This window comes from Schistocerca piceifrons, chromosome 5, assembly GCF_021461385.2.
Source record: "Schistocerca piceifrons isolate TAMUIC-IGC-003096 chromosome 5, iqSchPice1.1, whole genome shotgun sequence".
Taxonomy (NCBI): domain Eukaryota; kingdom Metazoa; phylum Arthropoda; class Insecta; order Orthoptera; family Acrididae; genus Schistocerca; species Schistocerca piceifrons.
The window spans coordinates 676,806,370-676,833,562 of record NC_060142.1 but is presented as its reverse complement, the minus strand read 5'-3'; the positions used below and the strand labels follow the sequence as shown (position 1 = coordinate 676,833,562).

Below are 27,193 nucleotides of genomic sequence, written 5' to 3'. Positions count from 1 at the left end.
GGATCACAGCATAAATAGGTCTTTGAGCAATAAGACTTTTTTTCATTTGATTCTCAACAATATGCCCAGAATTTATTGAAAAACCTCGGCCCACAACAGCATTTCTACGTGAAAATATTAAAATGATTTTGAGAAAATCTTCAAAGTTATAACATTCTTTTTGTGACAGTTTAATCGCTTTCATCCAAAATTCATCCAAACAAGTTTCCCTTCTTTCGAACATTCTCATTTTGTTTTGAATACAAGACTCATTACAAATATTGAAAAATTCTTAATTAACACCATCTGCTTTTACGCCAGATAACCTTTCACCATAGGCGAGAATTTCAAGGCACAATGTCAACCTTTTTACAGCCATTTCTTGATTTAATGCTACTCAAGGGTCCAAACATGAAATGGCATGTGTAAGTGATCTTTCAAGTAGCTTTTGTATCATGGCAACAGCACAAAAACACATTTCTTCTTTAAGCCTCAAGATGTCAGTCAGGTCCTTAACTTTCTTTAGGGCATCCTGTGTAGTAAAATCCCATGCAAAGAACTGAGCAATGATCACATTCTTCTTATCCTTCATGTCGATCTTTGTGAGGGATTTTTTTTGTTTACCAAAATGTCTGGTCTGACAACTTGCTGCATCAAAGAGGTGGTACAAAAAAAGAGCCCTTGGAAATCACGTAAATAACCTCTGAATGCACGTGCAGTCACAGAAAAAAAAATTGGACCTAAGAATTTGTCTTTAACGGCTTCCGATATGGTCTTAAAACTCGCAAAATTAGAGAGGTTCTTGGTGTTGCATAAATATATTCATTGCAAAGACTTCTGTTTGTTTGTAGAAAGTTTATGTTTTTGGCTGTTAGTGTATCGTCTAAAGCACTTTTCCCCATTGTTGAAATATTTATTGTTGCGTTGAACCAAGAACATAATGCATTCGTTAGTAATTTGGTGTCACGCCTAGCCTACGTACTCTGGTATCAAGTTGTGCTCTATTTAGGCATGGAGAAAAAACACTGCACTCTGAAAATGTCATGAACTTTTTCAACTGCGCGGACGATTCACACAATCTGTCTCCATTACTTCTGGTTTCTGTTGTGACCGTCCATCTCAGAAAGATGTAGACAGCACCAGTCTCGGAAGAGTTGTAACAATGGGTTCGTTTAAGCAACTGCCAGACAGCAACTTTCAAGCACTAAAAAACCGTTGTTAGTGCGATGACATAAAAACCCATGTTTGGCCTTTGCACTGTTTGAACATTTCTCGTCTCATTTCAAGTTAAGATTTCCGCACATAGTGGTGGATAAACAACTGATTGGTGGTGATGGAAACCACCAGAGTAGTAGTTAATTTGCTTGACTGAATAAGTATACAGGGTGTAAACATGAAATAGCCGAATGCGGGAACTGCAATAGCTTCAAAACGATTGAAAAGTGCACCCCACTCTTAACTCACACAGTTATGAGCACGCGCGAATCTGGCAGCTTGGGAGTGTCACAAAAAAATTTTCTAGGCAGATTCTGGCTGGTTAGCTGTCACTGTTTATACATCAAACAGCCATACTCCAGGCAGCCAGAAGTGGGAGAAGGCACTACATATACACGATTTCAGCTCTGTGCATGCGCAACATGGTGTCTGGCAGCATGTCCTGTTTAAAAAATTGCTGCTGCATGAATAATTCAGAACTGAAGAAAACCCACCTCCCCACTGAATGCTTATGTTTTCGACGTTATGCTCACATCATTTTTGGCTACCAAGACAACACAAAATTGTGTTTACAATTAACATTGCCAATGTAAAGTCATCTACAGGAACTATCATTCATTATTACTTACAAAACATCAAAACCAACTCGTATGAAGTTTTAAGTTTGAATTATCAAAATGCTCACAGCACGTGTTTCCTGGAAGAGATTTTCCAACACAGAATCAGGCAAAAGAAAACTTACTTGTGAGGAACAGATCTGTCTAACATGAGTTTGTGTGGGTTATTTTATTGAAATGCGCGAATTTTAGTGTAGATAAATAAAGCCTGTCATTCGAGCTGCGATTTCGCACAAACAGACACTCCAATAACATCGTGTCTCTTGAACAGAGAGCCACGTTGGGAAAGAAATTACATCAAATCATATGAATGAAGACACTGAGATAAAGATAGAAATACTCAGATAATGTCGGACTATGTAGCACAGTATTTGAATACTACTTAAAACAACCAAACAACCATAAATTGAGTTAAAAATATTTTTGTGCACAAAAATTAAATGATGAATATTATTAAAAAGTTGAGGTTTTTTGTGGAAATTCAAGATATTTTCAAGTTTTTTTCCCCCCACAAATTCAAGGCTTTCCCCGGTTTTCAAGGTTGCAAGGTTAAGTGTCCACCCTGTATACTTATTCAGTCACGCAAATTAACTACTATTCTGCTGGTTTCCATCACCATCTATAACTACTGTCACATCTTTGTTCCTATATAGCCCTTCAACTGTATCCGGTTTAACCTGCATGCACAATGAGCCAATTGTGTGAATTCCTTTCTTGTGGATCATGTCATTTCTTTTAATGTGAACTTTTGTTGCAAGCTGTAGTGTATTTATGCAAATGTAAAAAATAACTGCTGCCATAGAAAAGTGAGGCACAAAATCACTAAAATGTCGTGCCACAGATGTAAAATAAATGCTATTATAATGATAATGAAGAAGACGGGTTGCTATTCATCACATAGAGGTGTCGAGTGGCAGACAGGCACACAGGAGGATGGGGGGGAAATACTGCTAGACATTATTAGCTGTTGTATTAAGCCCTTCATCACACGTACACAAAATAAAATGCACACACCTTCACACATGCTTAACTCTCACACACGTGACCACTGTTGTCTCCAAGCACAAAGGGCAGACTGCGACTGACAAGGAGAGGTCCCCAGCGGAGTGACATGGGTTGTGATCCCATGTATCACATACTGCAGTCATTCAGCCTGGTGGGCCCTTATTTGTGAGTAATGAAGAAAAAAAAATGGAATTTTGTGTGACACTCAATAGTGTTGCGTTACATAGTTTGGTTGCATGGTGTAATCGATAGGATAACAGCTTCGCATGCAGGAGGTTATGGTTCGAATCTTGTCAGGGGCACAAAATTTTATTTTTAATTCTTTTCTAAATGATGTTGATTATCATTTTTGTTCAATTAATTGATATACATGTAAGTTTTTAATTCCTTTCCTTTGTCACACAATTTTAATCATAATATCAACTTCTTTATTTGCTGTCATTTTTCTCCCTATCATTCTATCTCCACTTGAAATCTTTATTCTATGTATTATTTTTTATTTAATTTCTATTGTTTCATCACTCTATTGTTTTGCCCACACTATTGTGCTCATTATATCTGTTTCTCATTTTGCCTGAATTTTGTTATACTTATAAACCTACCTGTCATTTAAATTTCCATCTGTATTATTTTGTCCACAGTGCAATAGATGTTTAGGTCACATTTAAAAGGTTTGTATGACAATAACCACACAAAAAAACTGCACAACTGATAACAAAAATATATTTTCACACCGTTGCACAAATGTAAATAGATTATTTCATCTTTTGTTGAATGACTGCAGGGCAAATGGCTGCAGTGTATGATACCTGGGATCTTCAAACAATGGAAAATCCAGGATGGAAGGTAACAATATTACGAAAAGTATACTTGCTATTCACCATATAGCGGAGATGATGAGTCGCAATTAAGCACAGCAAAAAGACTGTCACAATAAGCTTTTGGCCAACAAGCTCTATGTCAATTTTTTTTTTTTTTTTTTTTTTTTTTTTTTTTTTTTTTTTTTTTTTTTTTTTGGCAAAGGTCTTGTTGGCTGAAAGCTTACTGTGTGACAGTCTTTTTGACGTGGCTATTCTGTGAGTCAGCATCTCTGTTATATGGTGAGTAGCAACTATCTTTTTTCACATTGTTACATACCTGGGATCTTAACGTACCTCACCACATAGGAAGTAAGGTTACAGAAGAAGTGGACTGGGGGGGGGGGGGGGGGAGACTGTAGAGGGGGGTAATGGGGAAGAAGATGCCAGTCTGCCTGTGGGAGAATGCAGGAGTGTGGTGGGGCCAGGAGAGTGGGCATATAGGACCAGCATAAGGAGGCTGTGCTGAGAGAGAGTGGGGATGGTAAGAACAAAGTGAAGAGGATAGAAGTAGAAAAGGGTGAAGGACTCCACAGGTATGCTAGTAGGATAGAAGGCAAGTGTAGGGCCAGGGGTGGGAGCAGACAAGGGGATAGGTAGGTGGAAGACAGGGACTAGTAAAGGCTGAGGTCAATGGGGTTACAGGAAGGAATTATATGTTGCAGGGCGAGTTCCCACTTATGAAATTAAGAAAACCTGGAAGAATCCAGATGGCACTGGCTTTGAAGCACTCACTAAAATGATTGACAGATTACACAAAATAACCACAGAAAGCTTATAATTTCAGGCTACTGTTGAGCCTTAATGAAATACTCAGATAATGTCAGACTATGTAGCACAGTATTTGAATACTATTTAAAACAACCATAAATTGATTTAAAAATATTTTTGTACACAAAAATGAAATGATGAATATTATTCAAAAGTTGAGATTTCTTGCGGAAATTCAAGATATTAATGAAAGGTGGGTATGCCAGGCATAAATAAACGGTAGGCCAACATTTTATTTGTTTGAAAGACAACAACATAAAAAAATTCAATGATTTATTTTCTTAAATATTGGTAAATGGCAGAGGAGTTTTAGAAGCAATGTATGTAACACCCACTCACCATAATCATCAGCCCACCAACTTCTTCTACTTTTCTTGTTTTCTCAAATAGGTCTATGGCTTTCTGTTTTCCTAGGACTTGAACAACTTTCACTGTAAAAAAGGCATAATAATTATTCAGAATTCCACTAACCCTAAGGGAATAACATTCAGACAAATCTTTTTAACATTATTTATGTGCCAGCAGTCCTCTGTCATATCATTAGCTCAGATATATGGGTACCAGCATTCTTGTGGCAATTATCACCCCTTCCCCCAACTACCCACACTCATGCTCCTGCAAGCATGTATGTAAAATGAAACAGCTGTTTTACTGTCAAGGTAAAAGAAATGTGTAGATATACTGGATTGTTTTAGTATATCAGATATTTGTCCATGAGTAGTTTCTCGGCAGTAAATGCATTATCTCCTGACAATATAATGTAATTAGAGAATCTTAATAAAAATTTCAGCATTCTGAATATATTTACTGCTGAAACTTCCTGGCAGATTAAAACTGTGTGCTGGACAGAGACACAACTTCAGGATCTTTGCCTTTCGCAGGCAAGTGCTCTACCATCTGAGTTACCCAAACATGACTCACGACCCGTCCTCACAGCTTTTAATTCTGTCAGTACCTCATCTCCTATCTTCCAAACTTCAGCTTTTAATTCTGCCAGTACCTCATCTCCTCCTACCTTCTAAACTTCACAGAAGCTCTCCTACAGACCTTGAAGAACTAGCGCTCCTGAAAGAAAGAATACTGCAGAGACATGGCTTAGTATTAACTGTATGCCAGTTACATTTTGGGAGGAAGATACTGTGGCATAGGTCTTCCTCTCTTGTGTTGTTGGAGGGATACACAATTTCTCTTGCCGTATCTGCTGGTAGGCTCATGCTGGCTCTGTAAGATAGGAAGCCAAAAGGAATGAAGTTTTCTCTTGCATAAAACTTTTCGTTCTGCCTGCAAGTTCTTGGATTATAGCAGGTGGCAAATTAGGTGTTGAAAGGGATGCGGTAGGTAGCGTAACAGCAACAACTTTTGCACAATTTGGCATCTTTTAATGTCGACTTAATGAATGCATTCATATTTTTTCCGTGCCTCTGGATATGAAATGCAGACCATTGCTTTATACTCTTGGATTTTATTTTCTGCTTTAAATACTGGGCAAACTGATGAATGTTGCAGGAGGATGGGGGATATGGTATTCAGTACAGTTTACACACGAAGGTGTTGTTTGCAAGAACGATCTTCTACAAGAGATCTTTCACTATTTCCGCATTTTGGGTCTGCCATGCAATGAGATAATGTGCTCAAAATGTAAGCATTGAAACCATCTCACTTATGGTGGGATGTAAGGTTGCACATCACATGTAGAACGTAAGGTCTCTGTGAAAGAGAACTCTTTGTACCAAGTTTTTACTAACAAGTCATCCGGTTTTTCACATGTCTTAAATGCTGGATACTGTGCAGCAGGGGAGGATTTAATCAGTAGTGACCAATTTCACATTCTTTCAAATGTGTCTACTTTTCTAAATTTATCTTCTATTTAGTAATGAAAAATAATGGCTTGGCGCTGTAAAAGTATCTCCTTGTTTTCTAGCAGACACTAGATACTGAATGAATTGTCTCCAGTCATCTGGCTTGTCCCTTTTCCCATGGGGTAGCCAAGGTAGGGAAAGCAGTTGTCCACATTGAACTTGGATACCTAACAACTGAGTCTGCCGCATCAATATAATGTAGATACCTATTAGCTGAAACCTATTGCCGTTGGTGGGAAGGCTTGCGTACCTCAGCGATACAGATGGCCGTACCATAGGTGCAACCACAACGGAGGGGTATCTGTAGAGAGGCCAGACAAACGTATGGTTCCTGAAGAGGGGCAGCAGCCTTTTCAGTAGTTGCAGGGGCAACAGTTTGGATGATTGACTGATCTGGCCTTGTAACAATAACGAAAACGGCCTTGCTGTGCTGGTACTGCGAACGGCTGAAAGCAAGGGGAAACTGCAGCCGAATTTCTCCCGAGGGCATGCAGCTTTACTGTATGGTTAAATGATGATGGTGTCCTCTTGGGTAAAATATTCCGGAGGTAAAATAGTTTCCCATTCGGATCTCTGGGCGGGGACTACTCAAGAGGACGTTGTTATCAGGAGAAAGTAAACTGTCATTCTACGGATCGGAGTGTGGAATGTCAGATCCCGTAATCGAGCAGGTAGGTTAGAAAATTTAAAAAGGGAAATGGATAGATTAAAGTAAGATATAGTGGGAATTAGTGAAGTTCGGTGGCAGGAGGAACAAGACTTTTGGTCAGGTGAATACAGGGTTATAAATACAAAATCAAATAGAGGTAATGCAGGAGTAGGTATAATAATGAATAAAAAAATAGGAGTGCGGGTTAGCTACTACAAACAACATAGTAAACGCATTATTGTGGCCAAGATAGACACGAAGCCCACGCCTACTACAGTAGTACAAGTTTATATGCCAACTAGCTCTGCAGATGATGAAGAAATTGATGAAATGTATGATGAGGTAAAAGAAATTATTCAGATAGTGAAGGGAGACGAAAATTTAATAGTCATGGAATTCGAGTGTAGGAAAAGGGAGAGAAGGAAAAACAGTAGGTGAATATGGATTGGGGCTAAGAAATGAAAGAGGAAGCCATCTGGTAGAATTTTGCACAGAGCATAACTTAATCATAGCTAACACTTGGTTCAAGAATCATAAAAGAAGGTTGTATACATGGAAGAATCCCAGAGATACTAAAAGGTATCAAATAGATTATATAATGGTAAGACAGAGATTTGTAAGGCATTTCCAGGGGCAGATGTGGACCCTGACCACAATCTATTGGTTATGAACTGCAGATTAAAATTGAAGAAACTGCAAAAAGGTGGCAATTTAAGGAGATGGGACCTGGATAAGCTGACTAAACCAGAGGTTGTAGAGAGTTTCAGGGAGAGCATAAGGGAACAATTGACAGGAATGTGGGAAAGAAGTACAGTAGAAGAAGAATGGGTAGCTCTGAGGGATGACGTAGTGAAGGCAGCAGAGGATCAAGTAGGTAAAAAGACGAGGGCTAGTAGAAATCCTTGGGTAACAAAAGAAATATTGAATTTAATTGATGAAAGGAGAAAATATAAAAATGCAGTAAATGAACCGGGCAAAAAGGAATACAAACGTCTCAAAAATGAGATCGACAGGAAGTTGGTTGGTTGGTTGGTTGGTTTGTTGGGGGAAGGAGACCAGACAGCGAGGTCATCGGTCTCATCAGATTAGGGAAGGATGGGGAAGGAAGTCGGCCGTGCCCTTTGAAAGGAACCATCCCGGCATTTGCCTGGAGCGATTTAGGGAAATCACGGAAAACCTAAATCAGGATGGCCGGACGCGGGATTGAACCGTCGTCCTCCCGAATGCGAGTCCAGTGTCTAACGATCGACAGGAAGTGAAAAATGGCTAAGCAGGGATGGCTAGAGGACAAATGTAAGGATGCAGAAGCTTATCTCACTAGGGGTAAGATAGATACTGCCTACAGGAAAATTAAAGAGACCTTTGGAGAAAAGAGAACCACTTGTATGAATATCAATAGCTCAGATGGAAACCCAGTTCTAAGCAAAGAAGGGAAAGCAGAAAGGTGGAAGGAGTATATAGAGGGTCTATACAAGGGCGATGTACTTGAGGACAGTATTATGGAAATGGAAGAGGATGTAGATGAAGATGAAATGGGAGATATGATACTGCGTAAAGAGTTTGACAGAGCACTGAAAGACCAGAGTCGAAACAAGGCCCCAGGAGTAGACAACATTCCATTACAACTACTGACGGCCTTGGGAGAGCCAGTCCTGACAAAACTCTACCATCTGGTGAGCACGATGTATGAGACAGGCGAAATACCCTCAGACTTCAAGAAGAATATAATAATTCCAATCCCAAAGAAAGCAGGTGTTGACAGATATGAAAATTACTGAACTATCAGTTTAATAAGTCACGGCTGCAAAATACTAACGCGAATTCTTTACATTTGTAGACTTACAGAAAGCTTTTGACAATGTTGACTGGAATATTCTCTTCCAAATTCTAAAGGTGGCAGGGGTAAAATACAGGGAGAGAAAGGCTATTTACAATTTGTACAGAAAGCAGATGGCAGTTATAAGAGTCGAGGGGCATGAAAGGGAAGCAGTGGTTGGGAAGGGAGTGAGACAGGGTTGTAGCCTCTCCCCAAAGTAATTCAATCTGTATATTGAGCAAGCAGTAAAGAAAACAAAAGAAAAATTCGGAGTAGGCATTAAAATCCGCGGAGAAGAAATAAAAACTTTGAGGTTCGCCGATGACATTGTCATTCTGTCAGACACAGCAAAGGACTTGGAAGAGCAGCTGAATGGAATGGACAGTGTCTTAAAAGGAGGGTATAAGATGAACATAAACAAAAGCAAAACGAGGATAATGGAATGTAGTCGAATGAAGTCGGCTGATGCTGAGGGAATTAGATTAGGAAATGAGACACTTAAAGTAGTAAAGGAGTTTTGCTATTTGGGGAGCAAAATAACTGATGATGGTCGAAGTAGAGAGGATATAAAATGTAGACTGGCAATGGCAAGGAAAGCGTTTCTGAAGAAGATAAATTTGTTAACATCGAGTATAGATTTAAGTGTCAGGAAGTTGTTTCTGAAAGTATTTGTATGGAGTGTAGCCATGTATGGAAGTGAAACGTGGACGATAAATAGTTTGGACAAGAAGAGAATAGAAGCTTTCGAAATGTGGTGCTACAGAAGAATGCTGAAGATTAGATGGGTAGGTCACATAACTAATGAGGAAGTATTGAATAGGATTGGGGAGAAGAGAAGTTTGTGGCACAACTTGACGAGAAGAAGGGACCGGTTGGTAGGACATGTTCTGAGGCATCAAGGGATCACAAATTTAGCATTGGAGGGCAGCGTGGAGGGTAAAAATCGTAGAGGGAGACCAAGAGATGAATACACCAAGCAGATTCAGAAGGATGTAGGTTGCAGTAGGTACTGGGACATGAAGAAACTTGCACAGGATAGGGTAGCATGGAGAGCTGCATCATACCAGTCTCAGGACTGAAGACCACAACAACAACATTAGCTGAAACTGCCAGATCAGTCTAGCTACTATGTTGACAAAGTCTGATACATTTCATGTGTGAAACGTCCACCTTGATGCCACCTAATCCATTCAAGGGCTCTCCCCATGAGCACCTCCCAGCTGCAGCTAAGGTCATCTGACAAGATGGCCATTGTGGGAAGTCCTGATGCATTAACAACATAGCCACCTACTCTTAGGTATGCAGAGTTTGTTAATTTCCACTGTGTGGCCACAATCACATTGGAAACCTTGTCACATGAATCACCTGAGTACCAAAGACAGCTCTGCCACTGCACGGCGTTTTTATACCTTGTGTATGCAATACTACTGCCATCTGTATACATGCATATAGGTATCCCATACCTTTTGTCACCTCAGTGTACTAATATGGAACATAAAGCTGCACAAGCTTACCTTTATAAATTTCTTAATTCTTATTCTGGTTATTCATCTTACAATGTTGTACAGTAACACTTAGCTTCCAGACTGGAAAATGTGTACATTTCTGATATTGCACAAAATGTTATTCTTCAATTTATTCCATTCATGAACATTCTTTTGCCTCTATTTTTTCCACTATCATCATTACTAGTTGCTACAATTACCTGACACAGTCAGAGTGGAAATGGCGATCTGTAAACTTGACTAGTGCAGATTCTGTAGAAACCTTTATTTTGCCAGATTGGAATATAGAGAACACTGATTATTACCTTCAATGGCTCAAACAGTCATTTTCAGTTTTGCAAATTGTTAGATGGTTACAAGTCAGAAATATTTCAGAATGCAATAGCACTCACCAGAAATGATTATGCAAAAGCTGTTAAGAGTACATATCAGAATACACATATGGTGTTTAAATTGAGAGTATAAATAAGACACTGTCACTATCCAAAGCCAACGGCATAGAACTACATGCAACAAATTTACAGCAAGAAACATACCTCACAGTCTTGTTAACAGTATGTGAATGTGAAACATAGCACAAACACCACTGCTGTATATGACATGAGGCACAGTCATCACGCCAAGCCACAATGTCAGTCACTGTTAACTAGATCAATGTAGCAAACGGACTGACTGATACTGTGTACCTGGGCATACAGGTCAATGAAAATGACACTAGATGACAGAACAGTATAATTACATGGATTAAAATAATTGAAAAGAGAGATATCAAAATTGTAATTTTTTAAAATAGTCAGAATTTTAAAATTTTTCATCTGTATAACAAAAATAAATATAAATGGTTCAAATGGCTCTGAGCACTATGGGACTTAACAAATATGGTCATCAGTCCCCTAGAACTTAGAACTACTTAAACCTAACTAACCTAAGGACATCACACAACACCCAGTCATCACGAGGCAGAGAAAATCCCTGACCCCGCCGGGAATCGAACCCAGCAACCCGGGCAATAAATATAAAACATGATAAAATAAATCTGCATAGAAGCTGTCTTAGATATGGTGTAATATTTTGGCAAAACTAACCCCAGAGAGAGGAATTAACATTAATAACATTTTATTCTTTACATTTTCATTATAAAAGTACTATCTATTATATACCCAGAGCTAAATGAAATGAAATAGGACCACACAGCACAATACAAAACCAGAACACACACCAAAACATAAGACTTAGTCTCAGATTATAGTGGAGCAGTGCACCTGTGTACAGCAGAGCTGCGTGTCAGGCAGCTGTTACAGTGCTGTTTTGCGCCCAGGTATAGTGGAGCAGGAAGTTGAGCATAGTCGGCAGGCTCGCTTAACTGCGTGGACTGCAAATGTGCAAACTGGCCGATCTGCAATCTTTCTTAAACAATTTTACAGAAACTACTCTCATAGCTTTACTTGTTAGCTTTATGAAGAACAGTCTATCATTTGGTTAATGGTCATAGTTATTGTGACATTTCAAAATTAACTAACCTACTACACGAATTTCGAAAAGTGTGCATTGAAAAAGAAAGGTCACAGCGAATTTGCATTTGGTGCATGTTGGGTCATATGTTTCTGCATAAGAAATGTAGCTAACATACTGAATTATTCTTCAAACTACAAAGGACATCACTATCTATCACCTATCTTGAGAAAATTGATCGTATCTAAAGTGCTTCGTTCCAAACACGAGTGCCAACAAAAAGTCAGAATGAAATATTTGTAACATTCCTCGTATCTCATAAACTGTTTGAGGTATCAACAGATGATATGGCAAATGATTAATGGGTGAAACTTCCGTTATCTAATAGAAACCAGAAGGAGTTTTAAAGACATGGCTCTGACATTCACAACTGTTACAAGTACTGTTGAGTAAACTACGAATGTGCTGTGGGATTGCCTCCAGCTCCTCAATATGCGAGTGCTTTTATCTAAATACTGTAAATGATTTATATAACATACAGAACTTTTCAATTGCAGTCGGTGATGTTGACGCAAAACACCGTTATCTAAAATTCCCAGAATATTCTGGAACAATGGTTTATGGTTAAAAAAGTTTTCATTCAATTGTAATCCTCAAGGGAAATTCATTATAATCAATGTTGGGGGCTACAGAAAGGAAGGGAAGGGAGTGTGGTAGATTTTATTCTTCTAGTGTATTTCACTTGATGCAAGAAGGGAGCTTAATATACCGCCAGACTCTCCACTACTGAATATACAAACTGGATAGCCTTTTATCAAACATTGCAATCAAAGTGTTTTAGATCCATGGAATGAATACTTTTTCAGACCACAATGATTAACAGAATGTGCTTTTGGAATAATGAGTGTTAAGTGGAGCATATTTTGAAAGCAAAAAAAACTTCAGCACAATTTGCTGATGATATTGTGAAATGTACATGCTCTCCACAACATTGTCACTGATCTACAAGTCCTCAGTGTCGATGTACTGGCTGCTACAATGGCTGAAAACTGGGTTGTGGAAGTACAATTACTGTCTACTGTAAATGATGTAGCTGACAGTTGCATTTCACAGTCTTTTACTTTCACTTTTCACAATCCCCCCCCCCCCAATATACACATTTATATGACCAATAGACTATTGTTTAACTTTCAATAAGCCTCATTTACAGGTTGCAGGCAAACATCCACATACTGCTACAACAGTTTACTGTTTAACAACTACGAGCAGTTAAAAGCTAACCACAATGTTCACAGTTCTTGAAGAATAAACAGGTACATATGGAAACAGACAATGTCATTGTAATTCTTCAAGCTTTCCCAGGGAGGTGTTGTCATGTTGCTTAACCGAGTTTCTGCCGGTTATTCGCGTCTTTCCTGCATGATATTTCAACTGCACGACTCGCAGTCACCTTCAGGTGCTGTCTGATACTGATTCCATTGTGGAACGAATCTGGTATTTATGCCTATGTTGTGCTAGGTGTCCCCTCAGCGGTCCGCGCCACATTTGGCATTCTGTCCATGGTGTGCGCCAACCAATAGCAACGGCTGTAGTATTTTCTTCTAGCCGCAACTGTTCCGAACGCTGTGCGCGTACTTTGTGGTTATTATCCGTTGTCAATATATCTGAATTAAGTTCTGAATGGCGTCCAAGCTGTGCCAGACATTTTATATTCGGATTGTTGTCAATCAGACAGCACCTAAAGAAGACCGTGAGTCACGCAGTTAAAATATCGTGTAGGAAAGACACAAATAACCGGCAGAAACCCGATTAATCAACAAGACAATGTCATTGTTTTTCCACATGGCCTATCGGTGTAAAACTCACTTCACTGTTAATTCGATGCATTGTTGTTGTTCTAACCAACACAGGTTCCTTGTCTGAAACTCAGCTGTGGACTGACTATCTTGTGACCAAAAATTTGGCCCTTATATATCCTCACAATAATAGGTGCTGAAACGACACACTGTTCGAAGTTAAATTTTCAGAAATTACAATTAAAGCTTAACTTATTAAATTAACTGAATATATCAAAAAACTGGTTCTTTTTTTTAACAATTTCTTGAATTATAAGGGTTAGCCCGAATTATTTGTTTAAATCATGTAATTAACATATATTGTTACACAAACAATACTTTTGACAAAACTTAATTAGTTTGAAATTAATTAATGGCTGGTTTTGCTAAAATGTTTCTGACTAGAACCAAACAGATACTTTAAGAATACTAGCATTTTGTCTTCCAAATGTATACAATTATTACAGAATTTATATTTGTTTATATGTCAACAATAGAATTTAAGTAATGAAACAATTACTGATTTTGCCCTATAACAAAAGTTACTAGCTACACATAACCGAAATAAAATAGAAAATCAATTACATACATAAAACTAAGCACAAAGAATCTGGTGCTATATTCTTTAAAACTAAGGGCCAATCTTCTTTTATGATAACGCAGATTATATTCATGTATGTTAATGGTAATTAGTTCAAAAATGAATGTAAGGAGGCAAATGGCAAAACAAAAGGGGAAGTAAAATCGTCCCAGCTTGCTTCGTCACAATTAATATGATGGATTAGACTTGTTTGTGCAATGTTTCATATACATAACTTGTAAATATGACTGTAAGGTATGTTTTTCACTGTAAATTTGTTGCACATGGTATCATGACACTGACTTTGGATCTTATACAGGTACATTTATATTGTTGTAATGGTTAAAACTCCTTAAGGATAGTAACTCCAAACTCTATAGACACAACATCTTATTTATTCCATTGATTGAAACACTGCAAGTTTATATTCCGGCATGTACTCTTAAAAAGTTTTGTGTAATTATTTATGGTCAATACAATTCTATTCCGAAACATTTCTACTTTGCAAACTTATAACAAATTTCAAATCTGAAGATGACCATTTCATTGGTTGCAAGTAGTAATCAGTATTCTCTATATTGAGATCTTAGCCAAATTAAGATTTTAAACAGTCTGCAACAATCACTAGTTATGAACATTTGGCAAATCAGCCATTCTGCAGCTTCTAGTGTACAATGTGCAAACATGCATCAGGATAGGGTGGGTCCTTCTTCCACTCGTATGGAAGGGGGATATTAACACTGCACCCATGGGGAGGGGGGGGGGGGGGGGGGGGTGTTCAACTGCAATCTAATGCAGATAGATGTAAGATGTAGGGATAAGATTCTGTAAACTGATCAAAGATACAGCCAGGAAACATGCTGTATGCCTAACATACTTTTTTTTTTGTTGGCTGGGATCAGCTCTCCTTCCACTTTTGCACTCAATTGTAGATTCTCTTACTGGCGACAATCTGATCTATCCGTAGCCATCTACAGGTATCTTCTGTCTCAGAGTGCTTGGAAGCAAACTCACACCATTACATAACAGTCAGTATGACGAGCTCAATTTTTTTAATTTTGTGCACCAAACTCTAGATGTATCAGTGCTTGTGAATGGACACAGAATGGCTTCTCCACTGGTAGATGAAAAGTGGTTTCAAATGCAGTTTACTGACATACTGACAAAATGTCATACATATATCTCACTATGAAAAGCTGTTAGTGGTCAGCTTAGGGAAGCACAAATTCGATGACACTGTATAATTGTTCCTGGTGACCAGCAATCAAACAGACATTACACCTGCAGTAATGATGATACATTGCCTGCATTATCATTCTTACTGCTATGTAAAATACAATGTGTTCTCCTCTGGAATGTCTTGGTATCAAGCACATACTCCTTTCACACACTTCCACAGGTGTAACTTGCATCACTATGGAAGATGTTAATGCACAATGTATCTTTCATGGTTTCCTTGACACTCGTGTCCCGTTAGTTTGAAGTGTGTATTAGAATCCATGCCTGCTCACAAAAGATCTCATGCTTTAATTCCTTCTGCCCTGGTGCCTAGCAGAATAATAAAAAAGTTTCTCATATTTATAGGAAAGAGAAGGAGTGATTCTTGGGTGGTCTAGACTTGTTTCTCTACTGAGTGAGTGCCCTGGATGACTGTGTGTGTTTTTAGTTGGAGAACATAACGAGTTTAATAACTTTAATGTATCTTTTCTGGTCCATTGCCTTCAAAGTAACACGTACCACTAACATCATATATGCTGGGTTCATCCAAAGGAAACTGCAGAGTAGTCAACGTTTGTAATGTTTCAACCTACTGATGATGTATGCCCACGAAAGTTTAACTGTTGCAGGAAGTTCATTGCTTCACTAAATGCTTTTCACAAACAGTAATTTTAAATTTTGTTTTTTTCACTTCCAATTATTCAATAATGAAAAAAGCTGGTGGAAGACAGCCTGACACCCAATATACTAAAACAATTCATACAAAAATATTAATTTGTTGCCAAATGGTTCTTCTACAGGATTGTGGCCTGAGATATTACGAAAGCTTTTCCTTTGACTCAAAAAATTGTCCAAAATAATATGTCCCAAACATTATTAATAATTATTAACATCAATGTGTAATAACTCTTGTTTCATCGAGTTCCATGGTTTTATATTACATACAGTCCAAGTTGGAGTGAATTTGTACAGATATTTCAAAAATTATTTAAATAATCTTCCAGTAAATGCATCAGGAGCAGCAGCAGCAGCAGTGCCTGTTTATACACAGGATTTTGTTTACTTTTTGTCCTCAAGTGCTTCAGTGAAGAGATGAACTGTATATGTATATTTAACTGTGTTGGCTGGTTATACTAACTTATTCTAAATTCCTGTGTACATTTTAGTGCATTTGGATAGTGCGAGCTGCGTTTGTGTGTAGTAAAAACCAGAAGTAGTAAGCAGTGCTCAGACTGCATCCAGAGACTGCCTGGGTTACTGTTATATTACTTGTGACATAAACAAACACTGATTAAAGATGGATAGGGACTGTGCCTGTTGTGTACAGGTAGTTGGGGAATTGGCCACTGTCATAACAGTTGGAAACTGTGTTGGTCACGGTCGACAGGCATCAGGCAGCTGCCAACGGCTGCACTTACAGTGGGGCACCAGAGACAAATGCTTTAACACCTCTAGTGTCTGCAGCATTACCTGAATCCCTGATGTCACAGCACTTTCTGATCCACTCATCGTGACTGGTCGACACTTACGTCATATTGAATAGCGTATAGTGGTGAGATTGCGAATTGTAGGGTAGAAAGCGAAAATGGCTACTGGCCACACAGCTGTCACCTTATGCCTTAAAAACAGGTTTGACATATTACCCACATCTGAGCCAGCACACGACATCTTGTCTTCCTGAAAGGTGTAGATAAGCACAGTGTTGGACTGCTTGTCATTGGAAGCTTCAACACTGGGCAGTTGATTCGAGCCCCTTAGGGAAATAGCAGACAGGTATGGAAGGATGGCTGTATCCAAAATGTGGAGAAGCCTGCCAGCAGTGATTAGGCACACTGGTGTAACCATCTGTAAATTGTGGCTCATAAACGATGCTTATCACCAGGATTCAGACGCCAGCCTCAGTTTCCATAGGCAGCTGGCCGCATTGGTGAAGACAACTGGACATGCACACAAGGTGGAAGCAGAGTTAGTGGTTTGTAGCATTTTTCCTACAACCTATTGCAGTCCTACGGTTTGCAGCCAAGTGGACAGCTTAACAGAGGCTCAAATGATTCTGTGACAACCTGGGACCGAAATTTCTTGACTTCTAATATCTGTGAAACTGTGGTCTAGGGACAGTGTCTGTCTAATAACCAAAACATCTGGGATCCTGGATTCGAACCCAGCCACTGCTTAAATTTTGAATAAAAATAATTAGCAAGTTCAGCAGAAGGCTTCACCTTCACTCTGCCAACAGCCTTGTCATAGCAGGCCAAGGAGCCTCTTACCCTTGAGGTGGGAAACAGCCCAAAGGGCAAAAGAATCAGCAATGATCAATGGCATGAGGATACAAAAGACAATGGACACAACTGCACTGAAGACACACAAAGCATATCCACAGGACATGTGACCTGTAACTGAAGAAATGTCATGATGATCCTTCCACTGGCAAAAGATTCTGGGTTAGTTCGCCATTCAGATCTCAGGTAGGGACAGCCAAGGAGGAGGCAACCACGAGAAAAAATGGAATAACCAACAAAAGGATAACATTCTCCAAGTCTGAGCATGAAATGTCAGAGGAAGTTAGAACATAGTAGGAAAGCTAGGAAATCTGGAAATGGAAAAGCAAAGGCTCAACCTAAATATAGTGGTGGTCAGTGAAGTGAAATGGAAAGAAGATACAGATTTCTGGTCAGACACATATAACGTAAAATCAAAGGCAGCAGAAAATGGTATACTGGAAGTACAATTTGTTACTAGTAGGAAAGCAGGGCAGTGAGTGAGATACTGGGAACAGTTCAGTGATAGGGTTGTTCTTATCAAATTTGACAGCAAACCAATGCCAGCAATGATAGTTCAGGTGAACATGCTGACATCAAAAGCAGAAGATGAAGAGACAGAGAAAACATATGGGGATACTGGCCAGTTAATTCAGTGTGTAATGAGAGATGAAAATCTAATAACCATGGGGGATTGGAATGCAGTTGTGGGGGAAGGAAAAGAATAAGGGGGGGGGGGGGGGGAGAATATGGGCTAGGCAGTAGAAATGAGGGAAGAGAAAGGCTAACTGAGTCCTATAATAAATTTCAGATGGTAATAGTGATAATCTGTTAAAAATCACAAGAGTAGGAGGTATACTTGGAGACAACCTGGAGACACGGGACGATTCCAACTACATTACATCATTATGGTCGAACAGAGATTCTGAAATCAGATATTGGGCTGTAAGGTACATCCAGGTGCAGATGTACACACAATTAGTATTGATGAGGGGTACATTGAGTTTAAGAGAATCCGAATTGTCTGGAAGAATCAATGTGGACAAAGTGGGATACTGAAGTGTGGAAAGAAGTGGATACTGAAGCACTAAGGAATGATGAGAGACATTTGAAGTTCGCTACGGATATGGATACTGCGATAAGGGGTATCACAGTAGACACTTTTTTCAGTTAAAGAGGAGTGGACCCCTCTAAAAGGGTCAGTCACCAATATTGAACAGACCGACATAAGGTACAAGGACGGTAACTACTAAGAAACCTTGGATAACAGAAGAAATACTTCAATTGATCAATACAAGAAGGAAGTACAGAAATGTTCAAGGGAAGACAGGAATACAGCAATATAAATCACTTAGGCATGAAATCAACAGGAAGTTCAGGGCAGTCAAGGCGAAATGCCTGTATGAAAAATGTGAAGAAATCAAAAAAGAAATGATCATGGAAAGGACTGACTCAGCATACAGAAAAGTCAACACAAGCATCAGTGAAAAAAAAAGCAAGGGTTGTAACATTATGAGCGCAATAGGAATTAGATTGTTAGTTGCGGAAGCAAGAGCAGGTAGGTGGAAAGAGTACACTGAAGAACTCTACGAGTGGGAGGACTTGTCTGATGACTTGAAAGAAGAAACTGGAACTGATAAGGAAGATATAGGGGACCCAGTATTAGAGTCAGAATTTGAAAGAGCTCTAGAACATTAATGATCAAATGAAGTAGAACGGATAGATAACATTCATTTGGAATTTACACCATCACTGGTACTAATGGCAACCTTATAACTATCAAGTTGGTGTGTAAATCTTTGAGACTGCCAATGTACCATCAGAGTTTAGAAAAAAAGTCATCCACCCAATCCTGTAGGTAGCAGGGGGAACTACAGCAGGCTGACAAGAATAACATACAGAAGAATAGAAAAGAAAACTGCAACTGTGTTAGATGATGATCAGCTGGGCTTTAGGAAAGGTAAAGGCACCAAGGGCAGTTTTAACTGTGTGCTTCACAATAGACTGACTGGAGAAAAATCAAGATAAGTTCATAGAATTTGTCGATCCAGAGAAAGCATAGAACAATGTGAAATAGTGTGAGATGCTGGAAATTCTGAGGGGGAGACAGGGGGACAAGTAAGCTACAGGGAGAGATGCGTGACATACAGTAAGTAAGAGAACCAAGAGGGGACACAATACGATTGGAAGACCAAGAACGAAGTGCTCGGGTTAAAAATGGTGTATGATACACAAGAAGTCTTTTGCCCCCTACTGTTCTATCTACACACCAAAGAAGCAACGAAAGAAAGGAAAGAAAGGTTCAGCAGTGGGATTAAAATTCAAGGTGATACGATAACATTGCTACACATCCTCAGTGAAAATGAACAATAATTACGAGATCTGCTGAATGGAATGAATAGTCTAATGAGTGTAGAATACAGATTGTGAATAAACTGATAAAAGACAAAAGTAATGAGAATTAGCAAAAACGAGGATAACAACAAACTTAACATAGAAGTAGCAAGAATGAGGATAACAACAAACTTAACATCAAAACCAGTGGTTACAAAACAGTTTAAGTTAAGGAATTTTGATACATTGGAAGCAAAATAACCCACGATGGACAAATCAAGGATGACATCAAAAACTGACTAACACAGGCAAAGAGGATATTTCTGGCCAAGGGAGTGTAGTGAACAGTGGGAAAACCAAAACAGAAGAGAATTGAAGCATTTGAGAATTGGTGCTATAGAAGAATGTTGAAAATCAGGTGGACTAATAAGGGATGAGTAGGTTCTCCACAGAAATGGTGAAGAAAGGAATGTATGGAAAAATACTTACAAGATGAAGAGTCTGGATGATGGTAGACATCCGTTGTCATCAGAGAATAACCTCCATAGTACTAGAGGGGACTGTAGGGGGTTAAAACTGTACAACTGAGGAAATAGGGTGCACGAGCTACTCTGAAATGAAGAGGCTGGAAGAGAAGAATTCGCGATGAGCCACATCAAACCAATCAGAAGACTGATGACTAAAAAACTACCAGGTGAAGAATTGTATGCCTCCTCTTCTTAAAAGGTCAACCAAGCACTAAATACAAGAACTGGTTACTGGAGTAACAGAGTATGTATGGCATGAACATCTGAGTTTGTTATGAGTAGAAATCCTTCCAATGGCCGGATAAGATACGTTCCGATTTCAGACAAGGCAGAATATTATCTTCATTAATGGATCAAATCAAGAGTATAGCATTTGATATGGCAGATCGGAGAAACAATATGTTACATAATTTTAATTTACTGCAAGAGCGTGTATGGAACTGTCCCAGAGCTTGTCTTGCTTATTAATGGTAACAATGCCGATATAGTACTAGGGACAGGAAGCTGGCTGAGATAGTCGCGGAATAATTCCGATTGGACTGTATACACAAAGATAGGTTGAACACTGGTCGTAGAGGCACATTATCAACAGGTGTCAATACGAAGCCTGAACACATGATAATTTGGGTAAAGATAAGTGTTAAAGGTGGATCAAACATGGTCATCAAATACTTTTATAGACACCCCCCACCTGAGGGGAAGTAATGATGAAACATTTGACAGGAAACATGGAGAAGATTTTGTGTAAATTTTTTGGTCATGCTGGCACATAAACAGTGCTCTTGCTCACGTGCCGCAGCTCTTATCACCTAGTTGCACAATTCCCCCACTGTCATAATGTGCTGTCTGCAGGCTAGGAGGGTAAAGGCAGAAACTGTAAACACGCAGCATTTACTTGGCAATTCTGTCGTACTGGATGTGACTTCGGGTTTCATATTTCTCAACAACATACTTGTAGATCACAAACGAAACAAATTTTAAGGATTATTTAGTTAGTTTTGGTAATAATAAAATTTTTACCTAACAAAATCTGTTGACATACAGACAAAGTCAGAACATTTCTGAACTTTTTGCACTACTCAGGTTGCCATATAATCCTGACTTATTTAGTTTCATAATCGAAAAAATCCTTTCACACACATGCTAATGGAAATATTTTGCTATGTTTGCAGCTTCATTATGGAGACATGGAAACTCTGCCCAAAGAAACCAAACAAAGATCTCCTGGACAGTTTTATGTAAAAATAAAAATAATAACAATAATAATAATAATAATAATAATAATAATAGTCTTTCAGACAGGAATTACGATGCAGATCAATCAGTTACATCAAAGGTTACAGTTACGCAAAGGGGCACATTCAACTGAAATGGCAGCAAATGATTCTGAAAACAGATGTAAGATTGTTAGTCCTCAAATCGTTTAGAAAACTACCCTTGTAATTCTTTAAAGACGACAATGAATTCCTCAAACCTTGTATTTTCTTTAACACCAGTGAGCTTAGGGAAATGGACGGTGTCTCTTATCAGAATTTGTTTCTACCACAATGCAATTTTTTTAAAAAAGAATCCCTATCAAATCAGAAATACACTGTTTTTTACCTTGCAATGTCTTATTGTGGGCAGCGGGCAGTCTAGTTTATGTTTCCACTCTCCTTTTTCCTTCACAAATTCAATAGCAGGTTTTAAATCAAAAAATCATTCCAGGTATTTTCTTTGATTTTACCAACTTTGCACTAGCATATAAAGTCTCGATACTCTTTGTTCAGTTCCGTCAGAAAATGTTGAAACTGACAGTGGAATAATGCTTGCAACTTTAAAAAATGTACTATTTGTACACTCTATTTCATCACTTGCTCCATGCCTGCAAATTTAGAACAAAGTGCACCTTGGGGTGCAAAATGAGGAATCTCGCAGGTTGTAATTTTTTGCTCTTTCATCATAAACTACATCTTCAAATTCTTTCTGGATGGTGGTGGTGTAATGTCATTCCATAGCAAATTTGTGGCATCCTTTGATTATTCAACTGTGCATGTATTGTGCTTAACTGAAAATTATTACCGTTCTCCCCTGTTATTCCCATTCATTTTTAAAGGCTTGTGACAAAAGATCACTAGATCACCTCTTCTGGTGCAAACGGCAGCTGGACCTGTGAACTTCCATCATATCACGAACAAATAGTGGAGGGCAAACAGCGCTGACACCACGACTATTGTGCACTGAAGAATGTCATGCTGACCAAAAAATGTTGCATTAAAAATACCAAGTACTTCTGGGAAAGACCAAGCAAAGGCAAGCCTTGGCCTGCACTCGTACAGCACAAAGTGCTTGGGTACAATTTGCCACACTGTGGCCGACACTGTGTTATGCTGTCTCACGGAAATTTCAACTTACCAACTGTTGACTTGAAAACTCAACTGAAGGATGGTAGCAGGGACAAGGAATCATGTGCAATTGTTCTGAATGCCTCAACCACAAATTTTCTTGAACAGCTAATCAAAGGACTGACTTGTGAAAATAACATATTAGATTTACTGGTCACCAATAGGTCCAAACTTTTCAACTAAGTTAGCATAGACCAGGGAATCGGTGATCATTAGGCTGTTAACAGCATCAATGAATGCAGCTGTAAATAGGAATGTAAAGAAAGGTATGAAGATATTTTTGGTTAGCCACAAGGACAAGAAAAATATTTCAGATTACCTGAGTATTCAACATGAAAAATTAATTTTCAGGGCCAAAATTATGAGGCATTAATGAACAAAGTTCAAGAGTATTATAAAATATGCCTTAGACAGTATGTGAGGGATGGGAAAGATTCACCATGGCTTGACTGCAGTGTTTCAAAGCTGCTATGAAAGCAAAGAGAGTTTCACTGCAGTTTAAACAAAGCCAAGTCTAACAGACAAACAAAGGCTGAACAATGCCAAAATTTGCATCAGGAAAGCCTTGTTTGAAGTGTTCAATGAATTAGTGTCATAACAACGCACCTACAAAATTAGCCATTTTGGTATGTCTGCTACACTGCCACCAACCTAATCAATGACAAAACATAGAAACTCCTACCTTTAACTGTTCTGTAGACAGAGTGTTGCGTATCTACAAATTCACTTTAATGTTTAATGTCACAATAGCATACTGCCATTTACATTATTTTGGCTTCCTCTGCAGAACTATAATACTGCAAGACATGACAGTATATATGGCAGTGTATTCTTAGATGTATATAAAAAATATGGCGCAACCTGTACCCTAACATACCCACTTTTACACCTACAAACCACCGTGAAGTGCATGGTGGAATGTACATCTGACTGAACCATATATTAGGGTTTCTTGCCGTTCCATCCATAAATGGTGTGCAGTAACAATGGCTGGCTGAATGCCTCTGTGCATGTTGTAATTATCCTAACCTTGTCCTCATGATCCCTATATGATTGATAAGTAGGGGTTTGTAGTATATTCCCCAAGTCACCATTTAAGGCCGGGTCTTGAGACTTTTTTAGCTGACTTTCTCAGGGTAGTTTACAACTATCTTCAAAAGTCTGACAGTTCATTTTCTTCAGCATCTCTGTGACACTCTCATATGGATCAAACAAACCTGTGACCATTCATGCTGCCCTTCTCTGGTATGGATCCTACATACTTGAGCAATATCCTAGAATAGTTTGCACAAGTGATTTGTAAGCAGTCTCCTTTGGAGACTGACTGCATTTCCCCAGTATTCCAGCAATACACCAAAGTCTCTTACCTCCATTACCCACAACTGAGCCTATTCTGTGAGCATTTCATTTCATATTCCTGCAAAGCGTTGCACCCAGGTACTTGTATGAGTTGGCCAATTACAACTGAGACTCACTGATATTGTAGCCATTGGACAATACATATTTTCATTTTGTGAAATGCACAATTTTACATTTCTCAAGATTAAAGCAAGTTGCCAGTCTCTGCCACTTTGAAATCTTTATCATGATCTGACTGAATATTTATGCAGTTTCTTTCAGACAGTACTACATTATAGATAACTGCACCATCTGCAAACAGTCTGAAGTTGCTATTAATATTGTCCCTAAAGTCATTAATAAACAACAGGAACATCAAGTGTCCCAACACGCTTCCCTGGAGCACACCTGAAGTTACTTCTACATCTGACGATGACTCTCCATCCAAGACAACATGCTGTGTCCTCCCTACCCAAAAATTCACAATCCAGTCAAAAATTTCGCTTTATGTCCCATGTGGCCATACTTTTGACAGTAAATATATATGTGGTACTGAGTCAAATGTACTTCGAAAATCATGAAATACTGCATTTACCTAACTGTCTCAATCTAAAGATTTCGGTCTGATCATATACGAAAAGTGTGAATTGGGTATCACATGATCAATGTTTTTGGAATTCATGCTGGTTGTCATGAAGGAAGTGATTCTGTTCGAGATACCTTATTATGTTTGAGCTTGGAATATGTTTAAAGATTCTACAACAAATCAAGGTCAAGGATACTGGCTGGTAGTTTTGTGGATCACTTCTACTATCCTTCTTGTAAATGAGTGTGACCTATGCGTTCTTCCAACTACTGGGCACTTTTTTTGTTTGAAAGATCTTTGACAAAGTACAGTTAGAAGGGGGATAACTCAGCCACAAATTCAGTATAGAATCTGATAGGGATTCCATCGGGTCCTGAAGCTTTTTTCAATTTTAACGATTTCAGCTGTTTCTCAACACTACTGACGCTAATACTTATTTCAATCATCCTTTCAGTGACACAAGGATTTAATTCGGGTAATTCTATCGGGTTTTTCTTTGTAAAAGAACATTTGAAAAGTGAGTTCAGCATTTCAGCTTTTGCTCTGCTGCCCTCAATATCACTTATTGTCTCATTCTTGAGTGACTGAACACAATCTTAGTGTCACTAATAGCCTTTACAAACCAATGCCACCAAAATATCTGTGGGTTTTGTTAGATATCATTGGACTATACTCTGCTACAGTAATTACTGAAGGCGTCACGCATTGCTCTATTGACAGTCAGGCATGATTAATTCAGAATCTCTCTCTCTATAATCCTATGCTTTGTTTTACACCTATTATCCAGAAGTTTCTTTACAATGACTATATACCAATGTGGCTACCTTCCATTATGAACTGTTCTTCTGGGTACATACCTACCCAGTAGACAGCCAACTATTCTTTTAAACTTGAGCCATAATTCCTCTACATACTGCTCATCTACGATGAAAGTCTCAAGATACTACTGCTCTTTTATCTACAGGGTGTCGCAATCAAAAGAGGCCCACAAACAAATATTTGCTTAAATTACACTAAAAGGCTTTGCATAAAAATCAGGAAATGAAATGAAATGAACATGTCATACTTTGTTCATGGGGAAATAATAGTGAATCACAAAATTTGCTGGAAGTGACCACTCTTGACTTGTAAACACAGTTGGAACACGACACTCGAATGCTGCTGCCAGAACCTCTGGCGTGACTGCCTGAATTTCATGCATGATGCTCTCTCGTAAACCTTTCAAGTTGTGTGGTTTGTTCCCGTACACACTGCCTTTTAGGCCACTTCAGATGAAAATGTCAGGCGGGGTTAAATCAGGTGACATTGGGGGCCACAGTCCTTTCACAATGACTCTGCCAGGGAAAAATGATTCAACCTCAGCCATGGTCATTTTGGAATTCCCAAAATGTTTCAATGTAAACTGCACTTGTCACAGCAGACTCGAAAAAAATTGGACCAATGATGCAACACTGTGATATTGCAAAGACTACATCATCTTTGGTGAATGCAGGGGTTGCTCGACCAGTGCATGTCGATTTTCATTATGCCACAAATGTGTATTCTAAGACTTTACACAGCCTGAGAGTTGGAACCACGCCACATCACTGAATAATGTGCTCTGCAATATTCCTGGCCTCCAAGCAATAAATTCTGAAACCAAAGCCAAAATGTAATGCATTTGTCTTTGTCACTGATATTCAATTAACCTGTGTAGATATGTGTCGGCTTTCTTCGCAGCTCTGAAACATGCTCCTTGATATTCTACATTCCTGACATTAACATTGAACAGAATTTGCAGGAGAGACCAACAACTGTTGTTTCACGTCAGCCACTTTTTCTACCGATAATTCTCTCACAGTTGCTTGCCTTCAAAATTTAGATGCATCCTGTGTTTGGTATGTAGGCATTTGTCCATTTACATACACCCATTATTCCACATTTTCCAAACGAAGCACACACGTTTGATTTTGATGTTTGCTTTTCATATCTCCTTGTTGACATACGAATTGTACATTAGGTCATGCCTGTGATGTAGCATTGTAACTATTGTCTTTCAGGAAAAAATGGAAGATGAAAATGAATGTGTCGTGTGCATAGCTGGTGCCAACGATGTCGCAAGAAATGAGGCACAGCATTGCTTGTAAAAGTTCTTAGAAACTAACAGATCTTGAAATTTGTGCCAATTGTATTAAACATCCGTATAAATTTCTCACACACTTCTTTTGGGTCATTTGTTATATCATAATTTTCTTTTAGCATTATGCTGGTGTGTTCATGAGATTGCTGTTTCCCACATTCTTTCTACATTATTTTCCAGGCTGTTGTACTGACACAGATCGAGTCGCTTATTTGATAGGCTTATTTATGAACTTTAAGCGTAGTTAAGGAGTTTCTATAGTTTTTCTGAGCAGTTTGTATTTAGTTAA

General features: G+C 38.7%; 1 protein-coding gene across 1 annotated transcript in view; it reads right to left on the bottom strand.

Moving 5' to 3' along the window:
- Positions 1-27,193, bottom strand: part of LOC124798663 (phosphorylated adapter RNA export protein) — a 116,136-nt gene that overhangs the window by 28,873 nt on the left and 60,070 nt on the right. The window contains exon 4 of the mRNA XM_047262162.1: positions 4,784-4,875. Within this exon, the coding sequence (XP_047118118.1) occupies positions 4,784-4,875 (92 nt within the window). The remainder of the gene's footprint in view (positions 1-4,783; positions 4,876-27,193) is intronic.